Below are 26,627 nucleotides of genomic sequence, written 5' to 3' on the forward strand. Positions count from 1 at the left end.
GGTGAGGAACAACTCTATTGATGCGCGATTGAAGCCTCATTTGAGAACCCCCTCATCGAGACCTCTGAAGGTATCCTTAGTAAGCCAGAATCAGGCTCTAAGAGAGGCAACTGACGAGAGCGTCAAAGCTTCGCACGTTCACCTACCCGCGCAAAACAGACATTGGCCATGGAACGGATCCTACGGAGATTTGCTTCGAGCGTAATATCTTCGCCTCTGGTTCTACAATACCAGGGGACCAGGAAAATATTCCCGATAGTCGGGAAAAAAGTCATCGATGGGTTTGGAATGCAGGCCAGACTATCAGACCAAGCCACTTCTAAGAAAAAATCTCGTCCCGAAACAGGTCGTTTCAGCGGATTCCACTGTATGTCGAGCCAGGCCCCCTTTGGAGGTCGGGAAAGGAGTTTCGTCTCGGGGGTCGGTGGTGGTCATGGGTGCGGAGAGGAGATGCGGGAAGAAGGTGAGAGTTTGGAAGGAACTCAAGGTCAAAAAGGGCTCTGTTTCATGTATGAGGAGGGTCTTCGGTAGAAACTGCAGGGATAGAGCGCGGAAACAACGGGATCTCTACGGTACCATCCGTCAGAGGGTTCAAGGGCCAGCATGGGAGGTAGATGCGTGAGGCGTATAACAAGTTGTCAGGCGTCTAAGTCAGCGGAGTTTCATATTCTACAGTCTACGAGAAGAGAGCTCTGCTCTATTTGGGGAGGAGTGCGTCGAGGCTTGATGGGTGGACGACGATCTACGGATTTGTCTCATTTTTTCATGTGCTTCATTTGCGGATTGCGTGACGATAAGAGGAGTGAATGATATGTGAATAGGTGTGGTGGTCGGCATTTCAAACACTGCCGCAGACATTCGGAATTCACACTTGGCTCATCGATCGGGAAACAAACTTCCCCGGGAAAGAAGTAATCGTCGAATTATACTCACAAGAAACAGGAACGAACTGTTGTTGCATCTGCAATGCCAATGCAGCCTGCTGATAGGCAGCTGCCGCGGCAGCTGTGGCAGATGGTTGGTACACAGGAACACCGCTTTTTTCAAGAGCCGGGCGTTTGTATTGCACAATGCCTGGCAGCGTAGCCTGAAACGTTGCGTCGGATTTAGTTGTTTGGTACGGATGAGCTGGTCACAGCAGGCAGAGTCTCGTGACACGAGACCGCATACGACCGACGAACAACGCAGTTGATCGTCATCGTTCAAGTACTTGAGCTTGTTCACTGTGAGATTTCTTGAGGATACTACGCAAGACTGCTGATCTAGCATCAATCACACGATTTTTTCGGTTTGCTTGCGCGCGAAAGGCGTGACTGGTTCTCGTTGCTTTCAGGACTTCATTTCTTCCTCCATGCATCTCGAAAATTCCGCTCGCCAGCGATTGCAATGGTGGAAGTGGCAGCTTCGGCGGCAGCGGCAGCAGCAGTATTGCGTTGCCTCAATGCTTTCTGTTATGCTACTTGCCGTCAAACATTAGCGGGAAAATTGTCAGCGATCAGCGCGTTATCTACCCAGCCATCGGCCAAAGGTGCCTTTCGAAGAGCGAGGGTGAGCACTGATAGCATATATCTCCGACATCGAGCTGCGATCAGACAAAACAAAACGAACACTCGGCCAAGAAGTGAGAGAGGAACCAATGCCGCCGATTCGGGCAGGGGTTATGATGAGCGCACGGAGTACAAGCACGACCTCGGTTAGTGTTATTTCCTGCCTCTCGACTTCGAAACGCTGACGAGTGTCAAAATCAATCAGACATGAGCAGCAGTACCGGCCTAACACAGAGAAGTTGAGAAACGAGCGTTTGCGGCGGAAAAGCTTCGATTTCTGCCTGTCGACATTCTCGTAGGTCTCTTCTCGCCCTATGATCAGAATGGCATGGCCCCCGACCGGAGATGCGGAGAGCTCCGCAAATCGACGGGGTCTCTGCCTTCATGGGAGATTCGGAGAGAGGATTTTTTCTACAGAAAACTGACATCGACAAGCTCGAAAACCGGAACGGAGAAAACATAATATCAAGAAAATAGGGTTCAGCGTTCCAAGAAGGCAACGAAAACGTAACCGTGCAGCACGCGGGCTTCTGACCCATCAACGAACTGCCGAGAGTCTACGGAATCGACATAGCAGGTTGATGGTCTTCTATTCTCTTTACTCTTCCATGTTGACGAATGTGTCCCGGAAGTGGATCGGAATCGGCAAATGAATCGCCCCGGCAAAAGAGCGATTCGTGTGACATGCAGTTGAACGGCAGAACTCAGTCTTCTCTCGGAAGATTTTTTAAATGGTGTTAGAGTATCGAAGCAACGTCGGAGAGTACTTTTCGATACGATGCGGTGCGCCCAGCACGGCAACAATAGGCGAGACAGGTAGCGTGGAAGTGAGTTCTGTGAGTTCGTGTGAGTTGTTCCGTGTTCCTCTCTTATGCCCTAGTCGAACCTAGACTCGGTCTTTTAGACCACGATCGAGCTTCTAGTTTTGGGTGCTGGATACTAAAGCTTGCGTTTGCAGTGATCTCGAGCGAGCAAGCCCATCTCGAGGCGTGACTGTGCGGATCACACGGTGTCACGATTCTTTTCACGATAACGCGAAGACACAGCATCTGAGTCTGAGGTCTGAATTCTTGAATCGGCGGATCGAACAGTGCGCGGCTAGTCCGTCTCCTCGTCTGGAGGATCCACAATGTCACCAAACGCTAGTGTCCGTATCGTCGGAGTGATCGGAAAGTGCAAGGTTTCTTCCCCGTGAGCGAGTGTCTGCGTGTGTTTCTTTTCCGTATGAAGTCGAAGACTATATAAGCATAAAGAGCGAGCGAGCAGTACCAGGTGTAAGAGTTCAGATTCAGCGTCTCGGGCCCTCTTCTTGGCTTGCGGACCCCCCGTAGTGGCGGCGGCTGCTGCGGCGGCGGCGGCGGCTGCTGCTGCGGCAACGTCGGTTCCGGAAGTGGCCGATGCATACGCCGGGTGAGCCCCCATACCTACGCCCACACCCATCGTTCCCGCCGTTGCTCCCGATGTAACAGATTGTTGGTGTTGTTGTTGTTGCTGCTGCTGCTGCTGCTGTTGTTGTTGGTGTAACAACAGCTGCGCCTGAGCCTGGGCCTGAGCCGTGAACGCTTGCGCTGTTACCATCGAACTGGGACTCAACGTCGTGGCGTGGGAAACGCTCTGGGCGTGGGCGGCGGTCTGGTAGCTTCCCATAGCTGCCATGCTCATCGGGCTTAACGACAACGCCGGCATCGAGGAAGGCATCGTTGGCACGCTGCTTGCGGGCACGGGCGACGAATGCTAAATTAAAGAAAGAAGAACACAAATCAAAATACACTATGTCCATCCCAATCAGTCAACCAACCAACCAACCAACTCACCAACCAGCCAATGAACCCATACATCCAGCCTAGCCAAACGGTTTACCAACGGATACTTTTATCGTCGAATCAGAACACGTTTCAGAGGAACCTAGAGCTCGGAGCTATGCCAGCCAACAGCAGGTCCACGACACATCAAAGCAGATTTCCAAACTTGAACATCCGAGGCTCTCCCTCCCCGGCCGACGAGCCACGAAGAACGTCTGTCCTACCCCGCCGGGAGGGCAATGCTCACAACTAAGTAAGTACGACTTCACGAGAGTCTCCCTCAGTGAGATTCAGGACTTCTACCCGAAGATTTCGACTCTCGCCGCGGGTGGGGCGAATTTTCGGGCTGGTGAATGAATGGCGGTTCGTGTTTTTACCCAAACTCAAATTCTGGGCACTACATGATCAAAAAAGCGTCGAAGTCCGATGAGGATGTTGATGAAACCGAGCATAGAACAACAAATTAAAGTATGTTCATGAAAGAGATTCTCCGCATATAAATTATAGAAGACTATATGAGACCGCCTTGTCTCGTCAAGCTGAATGCCTTTCACTCTGGATTTCTAGGAAGAAAATAGAAGCGTTTTTTCCTTCAATCACAAATAGGTAGAAGCTGGAAGGTAGTACGATCAGAAGCCAAACAGCAGATTCGGACAAGAGCTAGATTCGAGCGTATAGATTCTGAAGTTGGAAACGAGACCATGAGAGCATCTATCGATAAGAAGGAGCGAATCGCTTGATAAGACAAAGCAGGCGGTGTCATCGGGCTGTCTGTGCCGCTCCGTTTGTCTGACTAACTGTGTGTCTTCTCATGGCGCGATGGCATACGAGAAAATTTCGAAGATGAATTCTGGTTTCGGTCGAGGAGATAGCTTCGCTCCGGAGACTGCAGGGATAGCGACTCGGAGCTCGGGCGAATCGCAGACGCCCCGAGAATCGATCGGTAAAATTAGCGTTCTATAACGAAACGGACAAAATCCAAGACAGGATCATGAAATCCGGAGGGAGCGTCTGAGGATTTCCGATGGCTGTTCGATTGAATGCAAGGGGAAGAGGTAGGGACAAAACGAAGATCTCTGAGAGTTTAGCGGTAGAGAGACGAGGCAGACAAGCGGACGCACATCCAGATACCGAGTAGTATATAAAACAGACCTTCGACACGAATGATTAACGAAACAGACCAGCCATTGTTAGAGCTCGGACCAGACACTAGCGGCCGTCCCATTAATCCTGCAGCCATACTCGCCAGGGATTACCTATTCCCTTCGTGTACCTATATCGACACGATGTCTAAAAGCTCTGAGATATCGTGAAGCCTAACTGTTGGCTGGTTTGACACCGGACATTAAAACACGACAAGAAGCTGATGTGGCGGCGGCGGCGGCTGCTGCTGCTGCAAAGCGAGAGTTTTCCGAGACATATCTACGACTGAGATACTGATTCGACGATGATTTATGTTCAAACGAGCGAACTAGCCAGCAGGGACTCGCGGTAAGCGTAAAGCGAGCAAGCGGAGAGACTGATCGCCCGATCGACTGATCGCGCGATCATGCGACAGGATCAAAATGTGAACAGAATTCGAAGAGGAAACGCTCGAACTCAATTTTAGCGGAAGCTGATTTACCAAGTTATAGGCTATTAAGGCAGGAAAGTTCCTTGCGCGCTTAGGGTTTTCGGAGAACTATCAACAATGGCAGAGGCAGCGGCTGAGCGCGGGTGGCTAACTACTGGTGGTGGCAGCGGCGGGTGAGGCTATCGATTCTCGAATGGAGGTTCAGCTTCGGGAATAATTTTTAGTTGAAAGACGTGCGGGGGACCCCTCTGCGATGGGTCCCGCGAGAGCTTCAGAATAACTCGGATTTTCGTAAGATGCTTACAGAATCAAAAAGCGAAACTGAAAACGAAGCGTTCTACAAGCGAAGCAAAGCTGAGGAGCTAGCTGGTCTAAATCTTAACGGACCGCACCTCCTAACCTCTGAACATCTGCAGCGCCGAATACTGCCAGACTAAGGCATTTTTGAAACAGATGATATCGGAGGACTCCCAGTTGAAAAATCTCCGAAAGACTATGGAAAAGCTCTGGAAGTGAGCGGCTTGGGATTTACCCATTCCGGAACGCTCTATCTCGGGAAGTCGTTCCCCCCCACTTTCAAGGCAGATACTATTCGATTCCATGTAGATACAGTACTATCAAGAGTGGGGATGAGGAACTTCGGTAGAAAAAAGACTCATCGGGAAGATATATTGTTGCCCTGGCTTCGGTGGTTCAGAGGAACAGAGATTGGTGGACAGTCCGAAAAGACTAATTACAGTTTCGTCCGCTAATGGAGTTGTTGACGAATGTGGGAACTCAACGTTTGTCAAATATGAAGAATGCTCCTGCGGAATCGAACTTACTTGGGTCAATCCCGTGGTGTCCGTGTTTTGCTGGAGCGTGTTCTGGTCCTTTATTGATGGAATAATAAAAAACAAGAATCAAGTTAGATTTTCTTGAAATGGTCCGAATTCCGACAACAGTATAACCTCAAGACGAATGATGAGATTCATGACTAGTATGTTTGATGTGCGTATGTAGGAACTCGACGACGATGACCCCAAAAATGAGCATTAAGCGATTCCCCTCATCTGATTCCCGCCGTTCTCTCATTTCATCGGATCGAAAAAGGGGATGGGTTATGTAAATCGGAGAATGAACGGTGGGCTCGCGCACAAAGTGGATGCTCCCCACTTTTCTGCGGTGAGCTCTCACGGAGAAATTCAGAAGAGCCTCAGCGAGAGGCTCCGTCTGAAGACTAGAAGGTAGTGGATTCTGATCTGACCGATCGGCTACGCCCCTAGTTACGCTGCATGGAATGTGCCAGCCATGATCGGATTCTACCGTACTACAATTTTTGAGGGCAGGTTATGCTAGCGGCATTAAGCGTCAGGTCGCGCGAGAAACCGCAAAATCAATAAGAAGTGTAACGATAGCAACATCAACCACGACGATGATTGGGAGATGAGATTAACCTCAAGCAATGTTACACAGGTGGCGGATTGGGGAAACCCACAGCACCGAGCCTTCATGATTGTGTGGTTAGAACCCGAAGTCGGCATTGACTAAATCGAAGTCATGGCAACTGCCCCAACAATATGTAGCAGCAGCGATAACATCGAGAGGGGACGGGAGGTGATTCGATGGGGTAATCTCTTGTTCTCCAGTGGGTCAATTGTATATGAGGTGATCGGACGTGAAGGAGAGAGCGTTTTTCATGATTATCAGGAAACGGGAATCATTGGGTACAGGGGAAGATTACTCTGAGGACTAGGTCGGAACAAGTTTTTTGACGATCAGGGAGGTCGAAGGAGAGAACGATACCCGGAGGGTTACAAAAATAATCCGGGGATTCGAGGATACATGTAACTTGTCGGGGCGGCCGGGTAAAAATCGGGGAACAGCAGCAAAGAGTATCAACATGGAGGAACACAGAAGGGGGAAAAGAGGGAGGATCTTTGTAGCCGGGACGGCGTGACATTTGACGGAGTTGACGCGACGTAACGAAAATCTCGGGAGAGAAGGTCTCCGGAGAGTCAGGAATTAGGGGAGGAAAGGAAAAAGGGAGGAGACTCAGGGACAGGGGTGACGCTTAGAGAGGGAATACAGGGAGCTCCAGCGCGGCGATTGCGTACCCTTGCCTTAAGCTGAGCCTGGAGATGTGCGGGCGGATGGAAGTATCGGCATTGTTCCCTAGCGCAGCGTCCCTTAACATAGTCCATGCAAACGGTGACGTCGCAAACCCCAGACGCGGCTTGAGTCGGTGACGTCTCAAGGCCAACGTGCTCTGGCGGGTGAGCGAAGCGGCAGTCATGTTCGGCGCGCTTGCAACTACCGCGTTGGTACTCACGGCACACCTAGACGGAAACGACACCAAGAGAAAGAGCAGATTGAGCAAAGGAGGTTGTTAAAGCAGCGTTGCCTTAGCCTGGAGATGTGGAACCGCAGCAGCAGCAGCAGTAGCGACGGCCGCCAGCGAAGCGAGCTCTGTGAAGCATCGTTAGAAGACCAAACAGGAAAAAAAGTCACAACGACAACACCAGAATCGGCATTGACGGCGACGTAATCAATGAGAATTCGAGGCCAATCTCGAGGGGCGATCAGAGTCGTTTGTCGATTCTCATTCGATGCGATCGCCAACGGATCGACATTGCGGTCGGCAATGCGGAAGTTGGCGGCTTTCGGCAAGTTTTCGTTCGCGGGATGTTTTTCATATTTCTGTCCAAGTTCCGGAGGTGATCAGATAGCCGATAGCTTCGGACTTTCTTTTCCCCAGTGTGATTCGAGCTCTATCATATCAATGATACTTTGCGAAGCCAACGCTCCATTGACGCTTCCCGACGGCCGACATTTTCCCAGGGAATCAGGGGGACGTTTGTTGCTGGATCCGAAAGCCGATGGCCGCCAAGATCACAAGTCTGCAACAGCGGCTCCGGCGCGGCGGCGCAATAGAAGGGTGACAGTGGCGGTGTGTCTTATTGTTGGGTCGGCATAACGATACTCACCTCAAGTCGATCCGTCCTCTTCTGTGGCGAGATCAAAGTCGTCGGTGTCATTAGAGCGGTGGGCTCAGCGGCCGTTGTGGCCATCATTCCTGGTAGCAATCCGGTCAAGTAGGGTGATGCCATCAGAGTGGGCATGTATGGGTTTGCAGCCTGGAACGGGTCCTGCTGTCGTTAGTCGACATCAGACAGAATCGACTTGGGCTTCCAGTTTCCAGGCAAACAAGCAATTAGTGAATTGCGCAGGAGCATCCGCTCGGTACTTGAGATTTCTCCTCCTCTCGACGTCAACGACTCCGCTCGGCTTTGTCGTTGACGTCGTCGGTCGGATTTTCTCTTCCGCCCAGCCCGGGAGCCGGACGTCGAACGCTAAGCGTGGACCAGTCATCTGAAGCCAATGCCCCTTCATGTGCAGAAGTGCTCTGGGTGGTGGAACCTACCTTTGTGTAGTCGACGGTAAGTGCGCTGTGCGAACCATGTGCAGTCGCGGAATTGTAAGCAATGGGCATTCTCCAAGCCAGAGAAGAATACGGACTTACCTACGAAACCAAACATCAACCATCAACTAGTCTACACTTCGCAGCGTCGTGCAGCTCTAGCGTGCAGCAACATTTTGTCGAAACGTCATTTCCTCAAGCCGGCTACGCAAATGATTAGAATCGACGAGATCAACAACGTTCACAAAAATCATTCGCACCGGAGCTTCCGCGAGAAATGATTTCACGGGAAGAAAATCAAAGGAAGAGGCAAAATCGAGGGAAAAAATCAATCCGACGATCGATCGAGAACATCCACGCATCCACACATATCAGACATGCTTCGACACCGCGGCGAGGGTGAGAAATCGCGACAGAGAGAAAAACGAACGGGGATAATAATTTCATTCTCACCATCGTTGCAGCTCCGGCCGGAGCCGCGGTCGGCATAGGCAGTTGCAACGGCATCTGTTGGAGGAGAGCATTTTTAAGTGCCAAGTGATTGCGGCCGTTTATCAGGAGTTGGTCTTTCAGATGTTGTGGGGGATGGAAGTATTTGCAGGGGGGTTTCTCCCTATTGCATCGACCCTGTAAAGAGAGAAAAAGGTCGAGTGTTACTGCGGGCAAGCATCGTGCGAGTATAATCATCGTTAGACACATATCATGAATTGATGGCTTCGCTCCGGGAATGCATTCCGGAAGCTTGTTTCTCTCCACGGAAGGAGCAGTCGCGTCAAGTCGGGAAGTGAAGCAACGAACTATCGTAGGGCGACGTGCCTACTACGATGGTATGTCTTGGCATAAAGATACCGTATGTCATAAGTCATAACAACGCCATAAGTCATTAACGAGCCGGACATCGACGGGATGATACTGTGAGCCGTATCAATGACCGAACGGAACCCTTGCTCATCCATGAGAGAAGGCAGAGGGGAGCAGCGAAGGGGAATATCGTGGGCCTACGGCGAAAATTAGGCGAGAAAAAAAACGGGAGAAAGTCGCAAGAGAAGAAGACCGAAGACTACTCGGAGAAATGAGTCTGCTGCCGGCCGAATCGAGTGATCGAGTCATGAATCGAGCAGAAACTCATCTATATACAGCGTACAGACGGTTCGAGCCGCTTGAATAGCGTCGGCGGCATATGACCGAGCGAGTAAGCCGACGAGGGACGATTCCATGGCGACCGCCGCTACCAGCGACCGACTTCAATTTATGCATGCGTGCAGGCATGCCGTCAACCAGCCGTCCGGAGTGCGGCACCGGACAGCTAGGCGGACGGGTCTGCGTGCATGTACTCTCAAATGTCTTCATTTGGTGCCGAGAGAGCGTTTGTTCGTTGGCTCGTGAGTAGGGACCGACTCGCTGGCTCAACTTGCGTGGTACGCACATACACTGCATCCAGGACGTGTCCTACATCAATGTCTGCGGAGGAAGAGGGGTTCCAGACACAAAGAACGTTCGGCCGGTAAGGGCGCCAGAGGGATTATTAGGAGTGTCCAGAGAGCGGATACGGCAGGGGGGAATATCAGCAAGAGTCCAGGAATCGGGTTATAGCTGCTCAGCGTCAGCCACCTGCGACTGAGGAAGCCGAAGGAGTTCCTCCGGTCGACCGGCGTCTCGTTGTTTATACGCACACTTACGCGCGGCGACCGTTTTGCCACGGCGGCGGTGGCCGGAGAGTAAAGTCCCTAGCCATCAAACGGGCGTTCTGCTGATGTGCTTTGCGGATAATGTTCGTTGTCGCCAGGCGTCTTTGTCCTCGTGGTCGAACGATACCGCCGATGGCAAAGGCGATCCGTCGCAGCTCCCGCGGGCTCATGCGTCGCTTGTTGTTTGATCGCTGCCGGTCGATCTCTCCCGAGCACGCGCGCGCACTCATTTCGCGTGTTCCATTGCTCCCATATCGTACTTCGCGTCGAGGAATCCGCACGCGGTGTCTCTTCCAACACCATGCGTTTAAAGCCTGCGGGCGAGCAGACAGGAAGGCCGCTTCTTCTCGGTTTTTCTCACTATTTCCGCCGTGCCGCTGCCTCTTCGCCCCGACGGACGATGGAGCATTTGCGCTACCGGCGAAGAAAAAGATTCTTATCTTTGACTCACTCCGAATGCCGCGCGGCAGCGATCAACTTATCATCTCCCGAAAGACGGCGGGCGGGTCCGACGGCGGCGCTCTTGTTCTCGATGTTGCCATTCCCCTGCTCCGGCAGCGAGCGTGGAACCGAGCTCCAATGGATTTTAACGTACAGCGATATCCGGAGCGAGCTTTGTCCCCGCACTGCGCTCCATGGCCTTATCCGGATAGCAAGAGACAGCGACGGAGGAGGAAACTGCAGAAGCCCCTCGAGTCTGTCCCTCGGCCTCTCGGTCTGTCCACTGACAATCGTAGGTCAGTTTCTACCAGCTCCGGATCCCTCGCTCCCACCACACACACACGCTACGTCGCCGTTTCCGGCGAGAGATGCCACGAGAAATCTCCATAACAATTCCGTGTAGCTGTACGGTAGAATGTGGGCTCTGCTCGATGTCGGCGACAGCATCGGAGCGGGGCTTCATATAAGTATGTGTAGCAGAAGCACCGAGCGATGCTTCATATTCTCCTCGAAAGATTCGGAGCGAAGGCGACCTCCGTCACCACCACTGGCGAGGCCCCATGTATTCGCCTCGTTTATTTCATATAGTCCCCGCGCTATTGAAGCCGAGACGGTTGCTTGGCTGTCTAGGTCTCCCCGCAAGCATAGCAGTCGAGCACCCCTTTCTGTTCCCCGCCGACCAGACCATTTCACTTGCCTCTTTTTTTCCTTCGTTCTCCTCGCACCAACCGACGCTGTACGTCATTCAAGTATCACTCATCGTCGCTTTCGTACTCTCCTTCTTCGTCCGTCTTCTTCTTTCTCCCTCATTCCGTTCCCATATTCTACTCGAAATCTCTTTTCTTATTCTATTTATGCCCTCATGCTCCCTTCCCCCCTCCAACAGATTCTCCGTCCTTCTTCCCCCAGTCCCGTGCCCGCCGTGGTGGCGCTCTTCTTTCCTCATCGTCGTCGTCTGCTCGGCTGCCTTCATCTGCGAGAGGTCAATGAGTCGTTGGCCGCAGCCGTTCCGAAGGCGAGCAAGTGGAATCTGTGCGCCTTTCCTTTCTCCACCCCTTCCCCTCCCCATCCAACCCCCAAGTCGGCTCCATGCCTGGCCGAGCCCTCAAATGATCATTGTTCTCTACGCGGCTGCTTCTGCTCCACCGTATATTATCCCTTCCTGACCATCCGCGAGGCCAATCGACCTGATCAAGCCGAAGGTCCGGCAACGCCCGGTACGGTGGAACGGCGTGAGGAGCGATTCCTTGAGTCGAGGTTGCGCTCACGGAATGACTTTCCAAACAAGCCGTCGCACCCACTTCTCCTCCTTGGACCTTCTTTATTCCTCTGCCCACTCTGACCTTCCTCGACCCTGACTCGGACAAGCCGTCCTGCTCGAGTCATTCGATTGCGTTGCTTCTCCAGTTACTCCTTGAAGCCGTGCTTCGCACTCTGACAACTTTCATCCACTTACTCCGACGACGACGGCGGCGGCAACGCCAACGGCGGCCACACCCAGTTCCGCGTTACAATTGCACGAGCAATTTTCGACCGAACGATTCCGCCGACCTCTATTATAAGGGCTCCTCACGGAGACTCTTCCGAACGCACTTCACAGCTACAGCTCTCCTCTTCCCTCTGGTTACGAAGGGTGTTTTCTCGAGGACCCGCCGCGACATCCTTGACGGAACGATGAAAGTCTAAACTGACTAGAGACAGGTTGAAATCCACTCCGTTGCATCACTCGGGATTTGTCCGAATTATTTTATCGACAGCTCGTCTCCGTAGGAGATTAGTCTCACCGACGGTCAGGTCAGACAGGAGCCCTTGAATCTCGAATTAAACGCGGTGGTTCCGATTTCTCACCAAGACAACATCGAAGGCTGAATTCCTTCCCTCTTCAGGTTTTTCAATCGAGTCAAATATCGACTCAGCGATCTCGAGGAGGGAAATTCACACGGGGGCATATGAAAATCCCGATCGGAAGAGCCCTCCCGTCGAGAATTCTCGTCCATGCTCGACCGTCGTCGGTCTCGTACGCCGACCACCGTCTTCCTCCTCCGAGATTATTTGAGCGAGAGAGCAATCATCATCGATATCGTTTAATTGCCGCTAGACATATTGAAATTGAGAACTGCTCGTCCTACTGGATGACCAGCTGGAAGCGATGCAGAGCCCTATCGAGGGCAGCTGGCGGCACTTATAGCGAGAGAGCGGACCCTTGTGAGCGTTCTCCGATCGTGCACTCGATTCCCGAGATTCTCCCTGGGGTACAACACAAGTTTCTATTCATTCCCTCCTGGAGGGAGCCAAGTTTTATGAGAGCTTATTTTTCCAATCGATCCGTGAAACATTGACCACGTTTTCATTGGTCAATCGAACCGGCTCCCTGCGTCCGAAGAGGAGTCCGACTCTCTCGAATGCGGTTTTGAACTCAGCCGCTCAGGTGCGATAGTTCTGTCGATAACCCTTCAGGCCTTCTTCTCCGTGCTCAGTTTTCAGAATCGTTCCCCGGCTATCTCGGCTCGCTGCCGCCGCTGCCGCCGCCGCCGCCGCTCCCTCCTGAACGGATCCGAGGTTTTGCGGAAATATCTCACGTCAATAAACCGGAGCATATGGTGCAGGATCCGCTGGAGCGTGCGGTGCACGCTCGGGAAAGCTTCTTTCTGAAACCCTCTCTACGAAGCAGGAAAGTCAAGCGTTCCGAGGTTCGGAGCCCGAGGCGCATGTTTTGATGTCCATCGCTCACATTCAGTTGTGGGAGGATAGCCCTTGACTCGATTTAGACGCTTGATGATTCAATACACGGCGATGCAGATCATCGAATTCCGGCGCGCCCCGCCGAGCATGGTAATGATGTTGATGATCCGGCAGCTAAGAGACCAACCACTTTGACTCGTGCTCGAGCCGCCGCGCCGCTGCCAGCGAGGAGAACAAAGCCCGGAGACGGGTGGCTGCCTCGTTCGAGAACCAAAGGCAAATTTAATTTCAAAGTCATTCCTTTCACAGTGGTCCCGGTCGGCAGCGCAGCAAAAGCGTCAGGGTTCCCCTTGGATGCGAGCTTCTTCCCCCTCGTCGTACTCGACTTTCGGCGAGAGAGGAACAACTCTAAATACCTACCAGACTTGAAACTTGGCGGCCGACGAGGAGATGGCTCATGAAGGGGGGAGCAGAGGCTAAAGCAAAGAACAAAGGAGGTGGAACCAAGGGAAGAAGACACATGGATGAAACAGAATAGCATTCGTCTTGAGACAGTGACGGCGGCCGCGCGGCATTGTCCATTGTCCTCCTTCCGGTAGAAAGCGAGCGAGCGGGGGAGCGAATTTTCGAGCCTGAATCGCTCGACATCCCCAGCTATCTTTCCTTGAACAGGTCGGCTCTTCGCCCTCTCCCTCATGTGTTCCGGAATGTCCAGTGAGCGTACCGGAGCTTCTTATCTTCGGACGGAGCTTAGGGGACGGGGCATCGCATTCAAAACTGGCTTTAATCGGTAGGGGAACTATGCGGCAACTCGCTCCGGTTTACTCACGAGGCTGATTATGAGAGTCGAATTAAATGCCCCTCGAAAGGAGGACACCACCCTCCTCTAAGAGTTCCTCGATCCGATTGCGTCGAGAATTCCCCCTCCCCCAGAACGAGAATGGGAGTAATCTACCTAAGACGATACGGGGAGGATCACGTGGGTCGTACACGATCGGCCTCGTCGATGGGGCTCCAGAGTGGCCCAGTCAAGGTGTTCGGGAAAGTCTTCAAGGGAAGCCAGCCAGCCAGCGAAGGAAAAGCGATAGGCGCGCGGAAAAGGAAATCCCACGCCGCGCCGTCGACTTTAATCTGGCTGGATTATGTCTGCTTCCTGTTACTAAACGCTGAGCACACAGAGCGCTCACACTCGCGATCCGCCGCGAAAGCGAGCGAAAACGTCCTCGCTTCGGAGCTTCTTCGGCTCGAGATCGTTAAGCCTTCGTACGCAATCTGTGCCTATTCCAATTCGCTTGAAGCATTTTGAGTGCAAAGCTCGTTGGTCTCTGTTATCTGCTTGCGCGGGGCTTGACGCGCCGGCCCGCCCGCCCGCTCGCTCGGTCAGCGATATGGCTTTGAAAACGCTCGGCGGGTTTTCTCTTGAGTAAATGGATAGCGCCGGGCAACGTGAACCCCATATGCGTCAGATGCTTATCGCGGTCACCGTTGAACATACAAAGGCCTACGCACGCTATCGCCTCCCAAAACGAGTCCAGGCGGCTACTTACAGCTGCTCTACTCCGTCGACTTTTTCACGGGCCGCCCGCGCGAAGATTGCGGGAGGGCCGCTGGTTGGGCAAATATTTAGTTTTCTGATCCCGAATGCCTCCGGAGTCAGGGCTCAACGGCTTCCCGGGAGAGTTTTCATCGCTCCACGGCTCGTCTAACTTTGCCCCATTAGAAAATCCTGCGCGAGTATGACTGCGCACACGCCCGGCCCCCGAGATCGGCGGTGATTGCGAGACGTCCATGAATACCTTCCGCTTGCGCTGGACGATTCGGTGCTCATGGTGAATGCAATTCCGGATTTATGCCAGGATGGGAATTCAAAAAGGAGCGACTCTCCTGATTCCTGTCATTCCGGAACATTCCGAGGAGGAGACCTGTTCTACTCCGTGCGACTTCCGATGAAAATCCCGGTCGGAAACCACGTATGAGCGCTCTGAAAATATCCGGAGCCGTCTCGGGGCGCGGGACTCCGCCGTGAATGTTCGCGTGGAACGGGAACGAACTACATAGGTCCGTTATGCCGCCGAGCGGAGCTCGAACGGGGCGCAATTCAAAAAGTCCATTCGGACGAGGATCGTGCATCCATTCCACGGGGCTCCGACACGGTTTGGATAGTTTCGGCGCGGGCGGCCGGGCAGGAGGCGAGCAACGAGACAAACCGACAGGAGAACTGGGATGGCTATAATGAATACCTGCTATTCCCAGGCGTGGCTGACAACTCATAGATTCCGAAGCCACATTTATTGTTCTCTGGCGGGCTCGGGCAGTCGCGCGGCGCCGATCGTGCATGTTGGATCCGACCACCGTGTACTCGGAGCCCATTGGGTCACGCTTCCAACAACAGCGGCGGCGGCGACGACGACGAGCGAGTCGCCTGGTCGAATGTTTTTCCGGTGACCATGGTAACAACAACACTGACGGGGACAGATAGCGACGATCTCATCCGTTAAAAGGTGAGCGCCACGGAGGCCATTGTGGCGCTCGCTCGTCCCCAGCTCCCCCTTTCTATCAAACTCCAGTTATGCTGCTGCTGCCGCGGACGCCGGAACCGCCGAAGCCCATACACTGGGTTCCCTCACTTTCGGCCCCAGGACGACCCTCAACGTCCCTCGGCTCAGTTCTCGTCGCCCCCCCCCGGATCGGCTGTCCTGCTGGCAAAAGGTAGTCGGATCGTGGCTAAAATCCTGCTTACGTGATTCCGAGACGGACCACGAAGCAGTCATGGATGGAACCACGCCGTCGCTGCCGCCAGCGGGTATTCCACTCGAATTCTGGGAGAAAAACTCTGGCGGAGCGTCCATCCGTATCGGTCGAATGGGCCCGCTCTATAATTCAGCACCAATCTGGTTAATACTGGCAGTAGGGAGGGGGAGGGGAGGGGAAAGGGTGGGGAAGAGCACGCTGCTGCTCTCGTTGCTGCTCGCCGATACTCTCCTTGGGTTTTCGTCGTTTCTTTCCCCGCACCGACCCACATCTTATTTTCCTCCAGCGGCGCCTCTCTCCCCGACCCAGAGAAGAAAACACGAGGCCCAAACGAACGATGCAGTCGGAGCGGGGGAGGTTTGGTCGGCCAATCGCGAGCTCCTTCCACAGAGAAACGAAGGTAATGGCAATGGTTATCTTCCCGAGAAAAACATTAATTGTCCGCCGTTCTGTCGCTATTTTGACCTGCTCTCCGCCGTAGTGCTGCGTCGTTCACGCCCTCGGAGAGCCGGTCGATGCACATTCTTGCTCTATTCCACTTGAAAATGACTTGCACAGCCGGCAGGGCGGTTTTGGTTTGTGTTCACCTCGGGCTCGTATCCTTCTTCTTGTTCGGACCATCAATGGCCTCCACTGAGGCCCTCCTTCCGTAGTGACTGGATATTTGCCCTTGTGGTCGACTTGCGCGATCGGTGGATCTGCTCACCCGGTCGATTTTTTCCCAGTTGGCGGTGTAGCTCCAGAGGAGCCGGACAAGCAGAACGGGGCAGCGGTAGAGCATCATGCAGCGGGCAGCTCTGTTCAGAGGCCTCGTAGTCCAGCGGACATGGATGCGAGGGTTTTCCCGGTACTTTTTACACGAGGAAGCGCCGGGGGAGGGGCGAAGAGGAAGGTGGAGGAGGATCGAACATTTTTATCCGATCCGATAGACCCCAAGGGAAACAAATGGTCCTCGTTCTCCACCAGCCGAACGGGATGTCAGCTGCTATCCGTAGGCCTTGAGGAGACGGTCGTATTATTTTTTTTATAAACATCATCCATTGGAGATCTGTCAGGAGAATCGGAACAAAATCTAACTCCAATCATTCCATTCAGGGGGGTGGAACGACTGACATCATCTTACTGACTGACTGACTGACTGACTGACTGACTGACTGACTGACTGACTGACTGACTGACTGACTGACTGACTGACTGACTGACTGACTGACTGACTGGCCGACTGACTGACTGACTGACTCGTAGACCGACCACGTCATCAGCAGGAGGTGGCGCCGAGTACGCGTTTATAGGCGATTCCCTAGGGCTCCATTGTCCACTCTTTTGGTATTTGTGGATAATATCGACGCTTCAAGCGAGATTCGGTCTGTCTGAGGCTGGTAGGAGTTTTTCCAAACGGTTCGAGTCGTAGGAGAGGCCCACTGATCAGTCAGCGATCACGCAGCGGAACGGAATCACCGAATGGCCGATGAAGCCACTCAGTCGCTCACAAGGCCCTCGATGGCTTGCCGTCTAGGATTAGAAGCGAACGGACATCAAGCGCAGGCTCGGAGTCGTCTATTTGCCGAAGGGTCAGCCGATCGCTTAACTAGCCCCTCAGTATCCTTACCCCGACTGAGTGAGTGAGTGAGATGACTTCGACTTACAATAAGTTTCCTTGCTGCTTGCTCGACCGCTAAGCGGTCCAATCCCTGCCGTCGGGAGCCAGGTCTCAGCGTTCCCTCAGTCTTTCCCTCGGGCCTTTCTCTAATCGGCTGAGGAAAATTGCGGTCAAAAGCTGCGATGGACCGACTAATTCTCTTAGTCGAGTCGAACCGCTGCTAGCTAATCTATCGCTTCCGCGGCTGCTTTTCCCCGATCGTAATCCACTTCCGAGTTGTCATGGAAGCGAGCCATGTTTATTTTTCACAAGATTAACTCGAATGAGCTCCGACGCCGCAACTTTCCCCCGCGGAATTCCATCGTCCCGACGATTCACCTCGACTCGCCCAATCGTCAATAGCGCGGGTCGAGCAGGTGGACGGGGAAAAGGGTGAAAAGGAAAGATCCACAAGCGACACACGAGATGGAAATCGGCCAAGAAAGCGGCAACTGATATTCCCGCGAGGGGAGAGAAACCGCCCTACAATGAAGCCGGTATCGAATCATCTAGGCACCGCTGGCCTGGGATCTGATCCCGAAGGGTGATGTGACGTCCCGCGTTGGCAACCTTGATCCGAGCAACGGTGTATTCCGCTCCTACTTGTCATTCCGTCAGTCTGTCGACCAGCGAAGAACTCCTACTCAGGTTCACGTCGGCAGAAACCCATGCAAGCTTCGCGGCTCCTGCCGTCACCACCAGCAGCACTCGATAAGCTCGAGGTTTATGGATCAGAGGGAAAAAGACTCCAGGAGGGTCCCTCGGAGCCTTCCCTCGGCCGCCGCCGCCGCCACCACCACCGCTATTCCTACCGCCGCGCCGTCGTCGACGACCGGGGATAGCCGCGCACGGGGCGCCGGAATCGAAAGGCTCGGGATTGCGCGGGAACGGGTAATGTAATATTCGTGAGGAGGGCAGAACATCCATCGGCAGCCGGCGAGCCGGACCCGATCCGTGCATCCCTCCATTCTTTATAAGGAGCTGAAAGGAGCCAGCCAGTCATCCACCGCTCGTTCGCCTGCCTGCTGGGGCGAGCGAGCGAGCGGGCGGAGGGACGAACGAGCGGGTCGCAGCGGAAGCGGCTTTCCCCTTTCGTGCTCAGCTTTCCTGCTTCGTTGTCTTATTCTTGCTACCAGCAGGCTGTAGCCCGGAGACCGATCGAAGCCTGTGCAACGACTTGATCCCTGTCCGCGGCTCCTCGATGATCTGTTTGCTAGCTAGCTACCCAGCAAGTCAGCCGGCCAAGCAGGCAGTCCCTGGACGGGCTCGCTTGTCCAGTGGTAAACTCGCTCGCCAAGTTGTCTGTCTGTCTGCTCGCTGACTGCTTCGCTTGCTTGCTTGTCCGCTTAGTCGCTAACTCGCTTACAAACTCTGCTTGAGTCTGCGCAGGGCAATTGTTCGTCACTGTGTCAACTCAGTCGCGGACGTCTTCAGTGATCAGCAATGCTGCAGATCGGAGCCTCGGGCTTCCCGTGAATACCCCCTCCATCCGAGCTCTCGCTCCGCCGTCGATGTTCACCTCGCAGCGTAAAATCATCGGAGTGATGAATTTCACGAATTCATCGATAGTCTGAGCTTCGAACTGGGTTTGGATCAGAGTTTCGATCACCTTGGAGGAGCGCCGCGTGCGGGGCGTCCTGAGGAGCACTCGGGTTTTTTTCTCGCAGGAAAAAATCAACCGCAGTTTCGCTGAAACGAGCGTCGCTCTAAAAACGCCTCACGCTGGCGCCTCAATGATAGCCCTTCCAAGTTCCTCCTCGGTCCGGTCACTTGATTTGCTCCAGAGGCTCCTGTTCCTTGTTTGATCCGACACGTCAGACACTTAAAATGAAGTGTCTTGCCCACCATCATCTCTCCCCTTCCGTCTCCCACCACAAGGGTCCACTGAATGCTAGCCCTGTCACCGCAGAACACAACGCTCCGCCAGACCTCTGAGCTTACGTGCAATAGAGGCATTGGTAGATTTCTCCGTACTCGTTTTGCATTTCTTCACATGTCCTCTTCCCAAGGCCCATATCCACCCTCTCCTTCCTCCCCCTCTCTCTCGCGAAGACTGGCGTCCCAGTTCCGAAAAACGGTGGTTGAGCATACGCGAACCTTCAAGTTGACACCACGATCTTATGGAGATGCTGGCTCTCTTCAGCTGGAGTTCTCCCTTCAGCCTCAAACCTGGGAGCACTCGTTGCCAGAGTGCAGGCTCTCCCATGTCACGACCCATAAGCCAAGCAGTTAGAAGTCGCCGAGCTCTTCGGGCAAAGAATGCCTGTGTTCGGGTGACATAACGATGATCACCATAGGAAGTCGAAAGATTTGGGTTTGTGCTCCGGAGCACGGAGATCGGGGTATGGGCGTTTCACAACCCACCCCTAGAGTCGAAAGACTCAGTCAGTTGAAAACTCTCGCTGACAGACAGATGAGACAGAGTCATTATCACCTGATCGTGGTGATCATCATCGGCATCATCAAAATGATCATCATCATGTGCCTTGCCACTTTGATTGAATCGGCAGATGAAGGAATTCCTCGGAGTGTCCAATCCATGCGCATTCACTCGAGACCGAACTTCCGAGACCGAGATCGACAGTATCTATTGTTTCCTTGCGGTTATCGCAGATACGGCGCGGAGTGGACGTCTGGGCGAGATCGCCTTGAGTCCGGACGCATGCGATACCGAAACGAAGCCGCCAAAACGTAAAAATTATTCGATGCTTTGCTGGCAGAGACATTCGTCAGCGGCCATCGAGCGGACAGTGGAAAACGAACATTCTTCCCGCTGAAGACCCCCCTGTGGTCGGCGCCTGTTTCAGCCCGACCATCGTCATCGTGGCCAAGAGGATGGCGGGCGTTCTCTCGACGGCAGAGGTACTGCATACCACGGCGGGGAAGCCTCGCGAGGGAAAAAATAAGGCGCTTCTCAGTCAGTCTTTTTTCTTCCTCGCCATTCGAGGGGCCTCTCGGCTGCCGCACAAAAGACTCCCTCAAGCGGCGAAGGAACTTCAAGTTGTTGGAAATTGTTCTCTGAGCAAGAAATGAAGATTCCTTTCTCTGGCGCCACCCTCAGGACCTTTCCTGCTGCAACCGAGGCGGCGGCGGCAGCAGCGACTTCACCCTTGGTGGCGGCCGCCATCGCCGTTTTTTCCCCGGACGTCGTTTCCTCCTGCGCCACACAGCCAAGAGCGCATATGCCCTCCGTACCCGGAACTCCCCGTATATGGTACGCCGCTTCTGCGTGGCGGGGTACGTCGTCGTCATCATCGTCTACGTCTGCCGTCCTTCAGGAGCTGGCGAACAGCGCGAGAGCGGACCGCCGGGAAAGCTCATTTATCATTGCGAATGTCCGTAATTTGCATGAGGCTTGTTATATTCCCGAGGCCGTAACAGCAGCAGAAGCTTCCTATTCCTTCTGCACTAACTCTGCTACACTTTGAAGTTCACAAGGGGAAGTCACTAGCAGACATATTTCCCCGAAGACTAGGCGTCATCAGTGACCTGATTATGGAACGTACGGCTCACCTACGGGGAAATGGAAACTCAGACGAAGCCAAGGCTGAAGGAATGCTCGAATCCGCGAGCCCTCTGACCTACCCTGGGTCGGTCACAGGCCATCCTCCCACACGGGACAGGAATAACTCGAAAAGAAAACAAGAGGCCTGCCTTCGATTGTCCAAGGATGCGCGGCTCATCGAAGTATCTCTCTTCGGTCAGACAAGTCGTGGAGGTGAGACGACAAAGACGGCAGCCCACGCGGAACTCAGGAACGTTACGAGCAGTCGCGAGAGACGATATGGCAAGACGCAAGAATCGCTAGATACACGCCTTCAGGCCGACCGGATTGCTTGTGCGATTGCCGGTCCCGATGACATCGCCGATCATGGTGCACGAGGCTCCATGCCGGCGGCATTTCCATATCTCTCAGAAGTGTCGGGCGTACTGCCACCGTAAACGTTGGTCGTGAAGAGCAGAATCGGAATGTGGAGTCGCGTTTCCTCCTCAGTTTCTCGGAAGGCTGCTGCTACCGTTTTCGACTCGATTCGCCTTCAGGACTCTCCCCAGACCGTAGGTTTCCGATTCGATTACTTTCCACTCCTTGGAGGCATCTGTTTCGTCTCCGTCGCGAGAACCGTCCTGTTCTTGTGATTCCAGAGAGCTTTTTCCCCCCTAACGGAACATTCCCCTTCCCCGCTTACCCCTAACTCTCGACCACAGGACCCTTGTGATCTTCCCTCGCCAACGTTCGTCGCCGTTTGTTTCGCTGCTCCCCCGACAGCATCAAAGCCTTGATGTGTCACCAACCAGAAGGAGTTCGCGAAGCGGGGCAATCTCTCCAACAAGGCATTCAAATCCGCAATCCACTGCTTCGCGAAACACGCCGAGTGTCTTTTTTTTCGGGCAAGCCCGTGAAGAAGGGTAGGAAGCGCAGCTATCATAAAACAAGCCCCGACGTACGGGCTATGTGAACGAGCGAACGCAAGCTCCTTATCCAGCGAGAGACTTATCCCACATACGAACGCTCTGTGGTCTGATTTGTCTCCATGAACGTTTTCTACCGCCCGCGAACTACGAAACGCCGCTTTGTAAAGATTACCCTCGCTCCAAGTGCGCCGACGACGGAGAGAAATCGCGTAAGAAGCTTCTGTTCTTGACTCTTTCCGAACGACCGACGAAAAGGGCGAGCAAGCACTTTGTGCGTCGAGCCGTGGGAACGACTCTGATTTTTTTCATTCATCACGGCGAAATGCAGCCAACGGCTCTCCGTTTCTCCGGGCCCTCGTTTCCTCTCTCTCTGCGGCTCTGCACTTTCATCCTCAAATCGGTCTTCTATTCCTCTTGCGAGGTCGTTAAACATGAACCCCCGAGCATAGGGGACAAGTTCTCCTCCTCAGTTTTTCCTCTTTGTATCTACCCCGATCGCGCTCTCGTCCGGCGTCCGTCGTTCTCGGAAAGTCAACGGACGGTGCGGCGGTGAGAAGGTGCTCCATGTGCTCGTCGGCTGCGGAACTCGTGAATATTTCGAGCCGACGAAATCTCTTAGTTCGTTGAGTGACACTAAAGCCCCGGTGTCGAGTACGAAGAAGTCGATCGAAGCCCCTTACTCTCGAGCATGAGCACTCGATCGCCTCTGTGTATTCCAATCTCCGTCGAGAGATCCGTCAAACACCGAGACCTCCCCGTTAATTCCTCAGGACTCGGATAGGATACATCAGACGCCGACCCTGACTTTGAAACGCAATCCGCGGGAAGATGGGATTCGACTTATGGGGAGCCCCCGCGCGGGATCATGAGCGAGAGAACCCGGGTTCAAAACGCTCGTCGGGAAAAAAGCACCGCGCCGTCGAGCCCGGGTCGGATATCGCACAAAGCGCTCCATGAGCTTCCTGCGTAGAGGGGCGATGCGGGGGGGTGCAAGGCTACGGAGGGGCAGCGGCGCGAGAGGAGCGGGCTGCTGCGGAACGAGCGGCGGAAGAGGTTATAAAAGCGTTTGTAGCTATTATTTCTCCAGAGCAAGAACCGGCATGAACGAAAAGCCAACAGCTCCATACCAGGATTGGCACCGTGGTTCTTTTTTCCGGTTGCCAGCGGGCCGGAAGGTTGATCGCTCGGCTGGTTGGTAGGTCGTATGGTGATTGGTGGGAATATAAACTTGGACCGACGGCTGCAGTCATACCGCTGGCGGCAGAAAGTGGATTTCTCTCTTGTTCTTGCTCTCGGACACCTGTGCCCGAGGAGACTGATTGTAGTGTCCGGATCATGACATCACGGCTGTCACCTCCCGACACATAGTGAGAGGGAAAACGGCTCTGAACGTGTGTGTCGTCAACATTCCATCAGACTGGATGGGATGGCGAGTGGTTACATATGAGGAATTTCTCGCTGAGAAAAGTCCTTGTCCTCAACGCTCCTAGAATATTATCCTCCGAGCCTCCCGGTCTCACGGCCTTGGCAGAGCATTTTTCTCGATCTTCGCTGCGACGTCGCTATTTCGCTTCCGTGCTCGAATTATTTCTCTCTCCCTCTCTGCCACTCCACGTGGTCTTTCAGCGTTCTCGCAGGACCTCCTCTCTGCGTCTCGCATGCCGACTCGCGTGTCTGAGAAATTAAGCCTCCGCTCTCTTCACTCGCCGTTGTTTCAGTCCGTTCACATTCAGCAGTACGAGAAGTGTTTGGCCTTCATGGAAGGCACGAAGTCACATTTCTCGGTGGCTCGCGAGCAGAACCGAAGGAAGACCCTCGGAGAGTTTTCTGATTTCTGCGAAGTTCGCAGTTCGCCGGAATGCGCGTCGAATGGTTTTCGCTTTCCCTTCTCCCCAGAGACAGGACAGTGGTCGGGCTTAAGCGCATAAGCATGCAAGCAAGCCGGCGAGCGGCGAGCGGCGAGCACCGCCCATTTGTCCGCGACCGACCGGCAGACTTGTATTGTCGCCTAACGAGCGCGTGATATCTCAGCCAACGGCAGAGTCGGCGCACAATGGACTGACTGGGCGATGATAACACGCTCAGTTACCGTCCGTCCGTCCATCGTTGCGTTTGAGCAAGCCGGCAGGGCGAACCGAGCTGAGCGCAGCGTTGCCGCGTGCGGGGCGCCGTTCCCCTGCTTGAAACAGCCGTGCCTGTGCCGTTTGCAGCGGCAGGACGAGCCGCAGCCGAGTCGTCAACGACAAGCAAAACATACGGAGCAAAACACCGTGCAAAGTGGCATTCTATGAGATAGCAGCTCTGAGCGCTCCAGCGGACTCCTCCCGTGAGCAGATGCTTGCAGGCAGGCAGCTGCCTGAACTACCCTGTCCCGGCAGATAACACGGTCGTTGAGCGATCTCACGGTCACAAGCAAGCTCCTGGACCGTTGCTTCGCTCTGATTGCGTCCTCACCGCGTTCTGGTCGTTCGAAGAATGGGTTCCCGGTTTTCACAGAGGTCGCCGCTGGCGTAATTAACGTTTTCGGTATTCGGGACGCATGGCGGGAAGAGTGTACGCAAAGGAAATGGAAGCGAGGTCTGAGCAGTCACTGAGAGCCGGAACGCCGCTCTCTTCGTTGCCAGTTGGCTTGAAAGGAATTTATCCGGGGAGGGGGGACGAGAGCTGGACGAGACCAAGAACCAGCATCGACCGCCAGCGCATTAATACCACTAAAAGCCTTCTCAATCTAGCTAGCAGTATGTAGCACGTTGGCTCGCTGTTTTTGTTGCTCATTTCATTCTTGTGAGCGCTCCTGAGAGGACTGCCCCTCCGAGCGAGACCGTGGAAAGCCTTCTCTTCTCAGCTGACCTCCTGTGCCCAGACGAGGCAGCTGTGGAAATTCCTACGGCGACAACGTCGTAGGATGTCGTTGCCGCGTAGTCCACCACTGTGGTCCATAAGAGAATCTACTCAAAACTTTCATGTAGGTACTCCAAAAGCGGAAAGTGGGAATCAGGAAAGGAGAACGACCCTAAGTAGATTTCTAGTCTGACGTGAAGTAGAATCCCGGCTCTCGGAAGCTTGTTATACGCATTCGGGCAGCCCTTCCCTCGCTCGTTCCTCGTTTCCCGTGGTTCAAGCGAGGTCCTGTGACGTCGCTTGCGTTCAAACAGCAAGACTGGTTTTCTGCTTACTTGAAGGATCATGAGGGGGAGGGGGCGAGCGGAAACTAACAGCCACTCGTTATGGTGTTTAATTCACGAGGACCAGCCCAACCGGTCAGCCTTCAGTGAGTCGTGTTTGTCTGCTGAGAACGTAATTCTCGCCCTAATGCCGCTCGCACGCCATGGATCCGGTCGGCCTTCTCTCCAAATGGGCTCGTTACCGTACACCACCAGCCAGGTCCCCCTCTGGTCGCCCTGGCTGGAAGCCTTGATGCTCGCTCGATCCAGCCAGGCGGTTCTTCACTGGTCTGCTCGCGTTCTGGAAGGACTGCAAAACGAGCTGCCGACGATCTGCCCTCGACGGTGGACTCGAGCCCGAACCCGAAGTGATTCGACGAGATGCTGACGATAATTGCGACGGCCATGCTTACCTGGAAACGGAGGGACGCTTAGTTACAGACACTTAGCCTCGGAGCCCGATCTCGGGGTCGAGATCGATTTTTTTTCGGCTTGATTGGATCCCCTGTATACAGCCTATCATGATTATTTTTTTCCTGCTCAGGCCCGCATTCGCGGAACGATTTTCTCCAACTCCATAAACCACGGGTACCGACGACGCGTTGCGAAGGGTCTGGCTTGGCCGAGAGCGCAGGATCAGAGAACAGAAGCAAGAAAAGAAGCGTGTCAGCTTGAATGAACGTTTCGCGCCGAGGAACGGGAATACTTCGCTCAACATGGCAGCCAAACTGGCGGGCACTCAAGTGAGGGGAACGCGCTTGATTAAGTGGATCAGAGACTCTTACTCTCTTGCCTTTGCTTTCTACTTCCTCTCTAATTTACCTTCTCGCCGCCGCCGCCGCGCCGAGGCTCTTCAGTCTTCCGGTAGGAGCGCTTGTGGTGGTATGGAATCTCCACCAACTCTTTACTCCGCGTCCGCGACCCCGCCCCCCGTCCACCAGCTCCCCACCGGCTTCGTCCCCGCTACTATGTATCGTCTCCGCCCTCTGTTCGTTTACAGAGCCCACCGCCGACATTCTCCCTGAATATCTCTGCCCCTCTCGCCCTCACTCGTCGTTCCTCGCAAGTATCCGTTCTACTTTTTCAGCAGGGCGACGGCGTTCCTCTTCTTCTCTCTTTTCTCTTAGCGGAGCCGGCATCCTCGGCTGAAATATAGCCCGCCATTAATTGCCTGTCAGTTTCCCCTCTGAATCTGCGACCCGATTCCTCCCGACCGACTTCGGTCGCTTCGCGTTGGTGTAATTTTCTGATCGTTCCGCTCACGTTCCGGAGAGAGATTCATCGGATATCGAATCGATCGAATCATACCCTGTTTAATCCTCAATCGAGATTGTTCGAAATACGGAGTGAAGCTTCCCCGGACCGCGACTAACAACGACGACGAGTCGCTCTGCCCTTTCGTTGGGCGCAAACATTGTTTTTCTTTGCTCGAATCCGTGCTGCTTTTCCTGTTTGTGCAGCTGGTTTGGTTACTGCTGGTGTCGCCATTACAACCGTTGGGCTGCCTTTGCTCTTCTAGTCATTGAC

General features: G+C 54.0%; 1 protein-coding gene across 1 annotated transcript in view; it reads right to left on the reverse strand.

The window, feature by feature from the left end:
- The window catches only part of mbl (splicing regulator muscleblind), an 80,611-nt gene that overhangs the window by 1,656 nt on the left and 52,328 nt on the right, over positions 1-26,627 (reverse strand). Inside the window, exons 3-6 of the mRNA XM_018640842.1 lie at positions 8,749-8,949; positions 7,889-8,038; positions 6,998-7,240; positions 934-1,087 (exon numbers count right to left, since the gene is read on the reverse strand). Of these exons, the coding sequence (XP_018496358.1) occupies positions 934-1,087; positions 6,998-7,240; positions 7,889-8,038; positions 8,749-8,949 (748 nt within the window). The remainder of the gene's footprint in view (positions 1-933; positions 1,088-6,997; positions 7,241-7,888; positions 8,039-8,748; positions 8,950-26,627) is intronic.

The sequence above is a fragment of the Galendromus occidentalis genome, unplaced genomic scaffold (genome assembly GCF_000255335.2).
Source record: "Galendromus occidentalis unplaced genomic scaffold, Mocc_1.1 scf7180000077504, whole genome shotgun sequence".
NCBI classification, from domain to species: domain Eukaryota; kingdom Metazoa; phylum Arthropoda; class Arachnida; order Mesostigmata; family Phytoseiidae; genus Galendromus; species Galendromus occidentalis.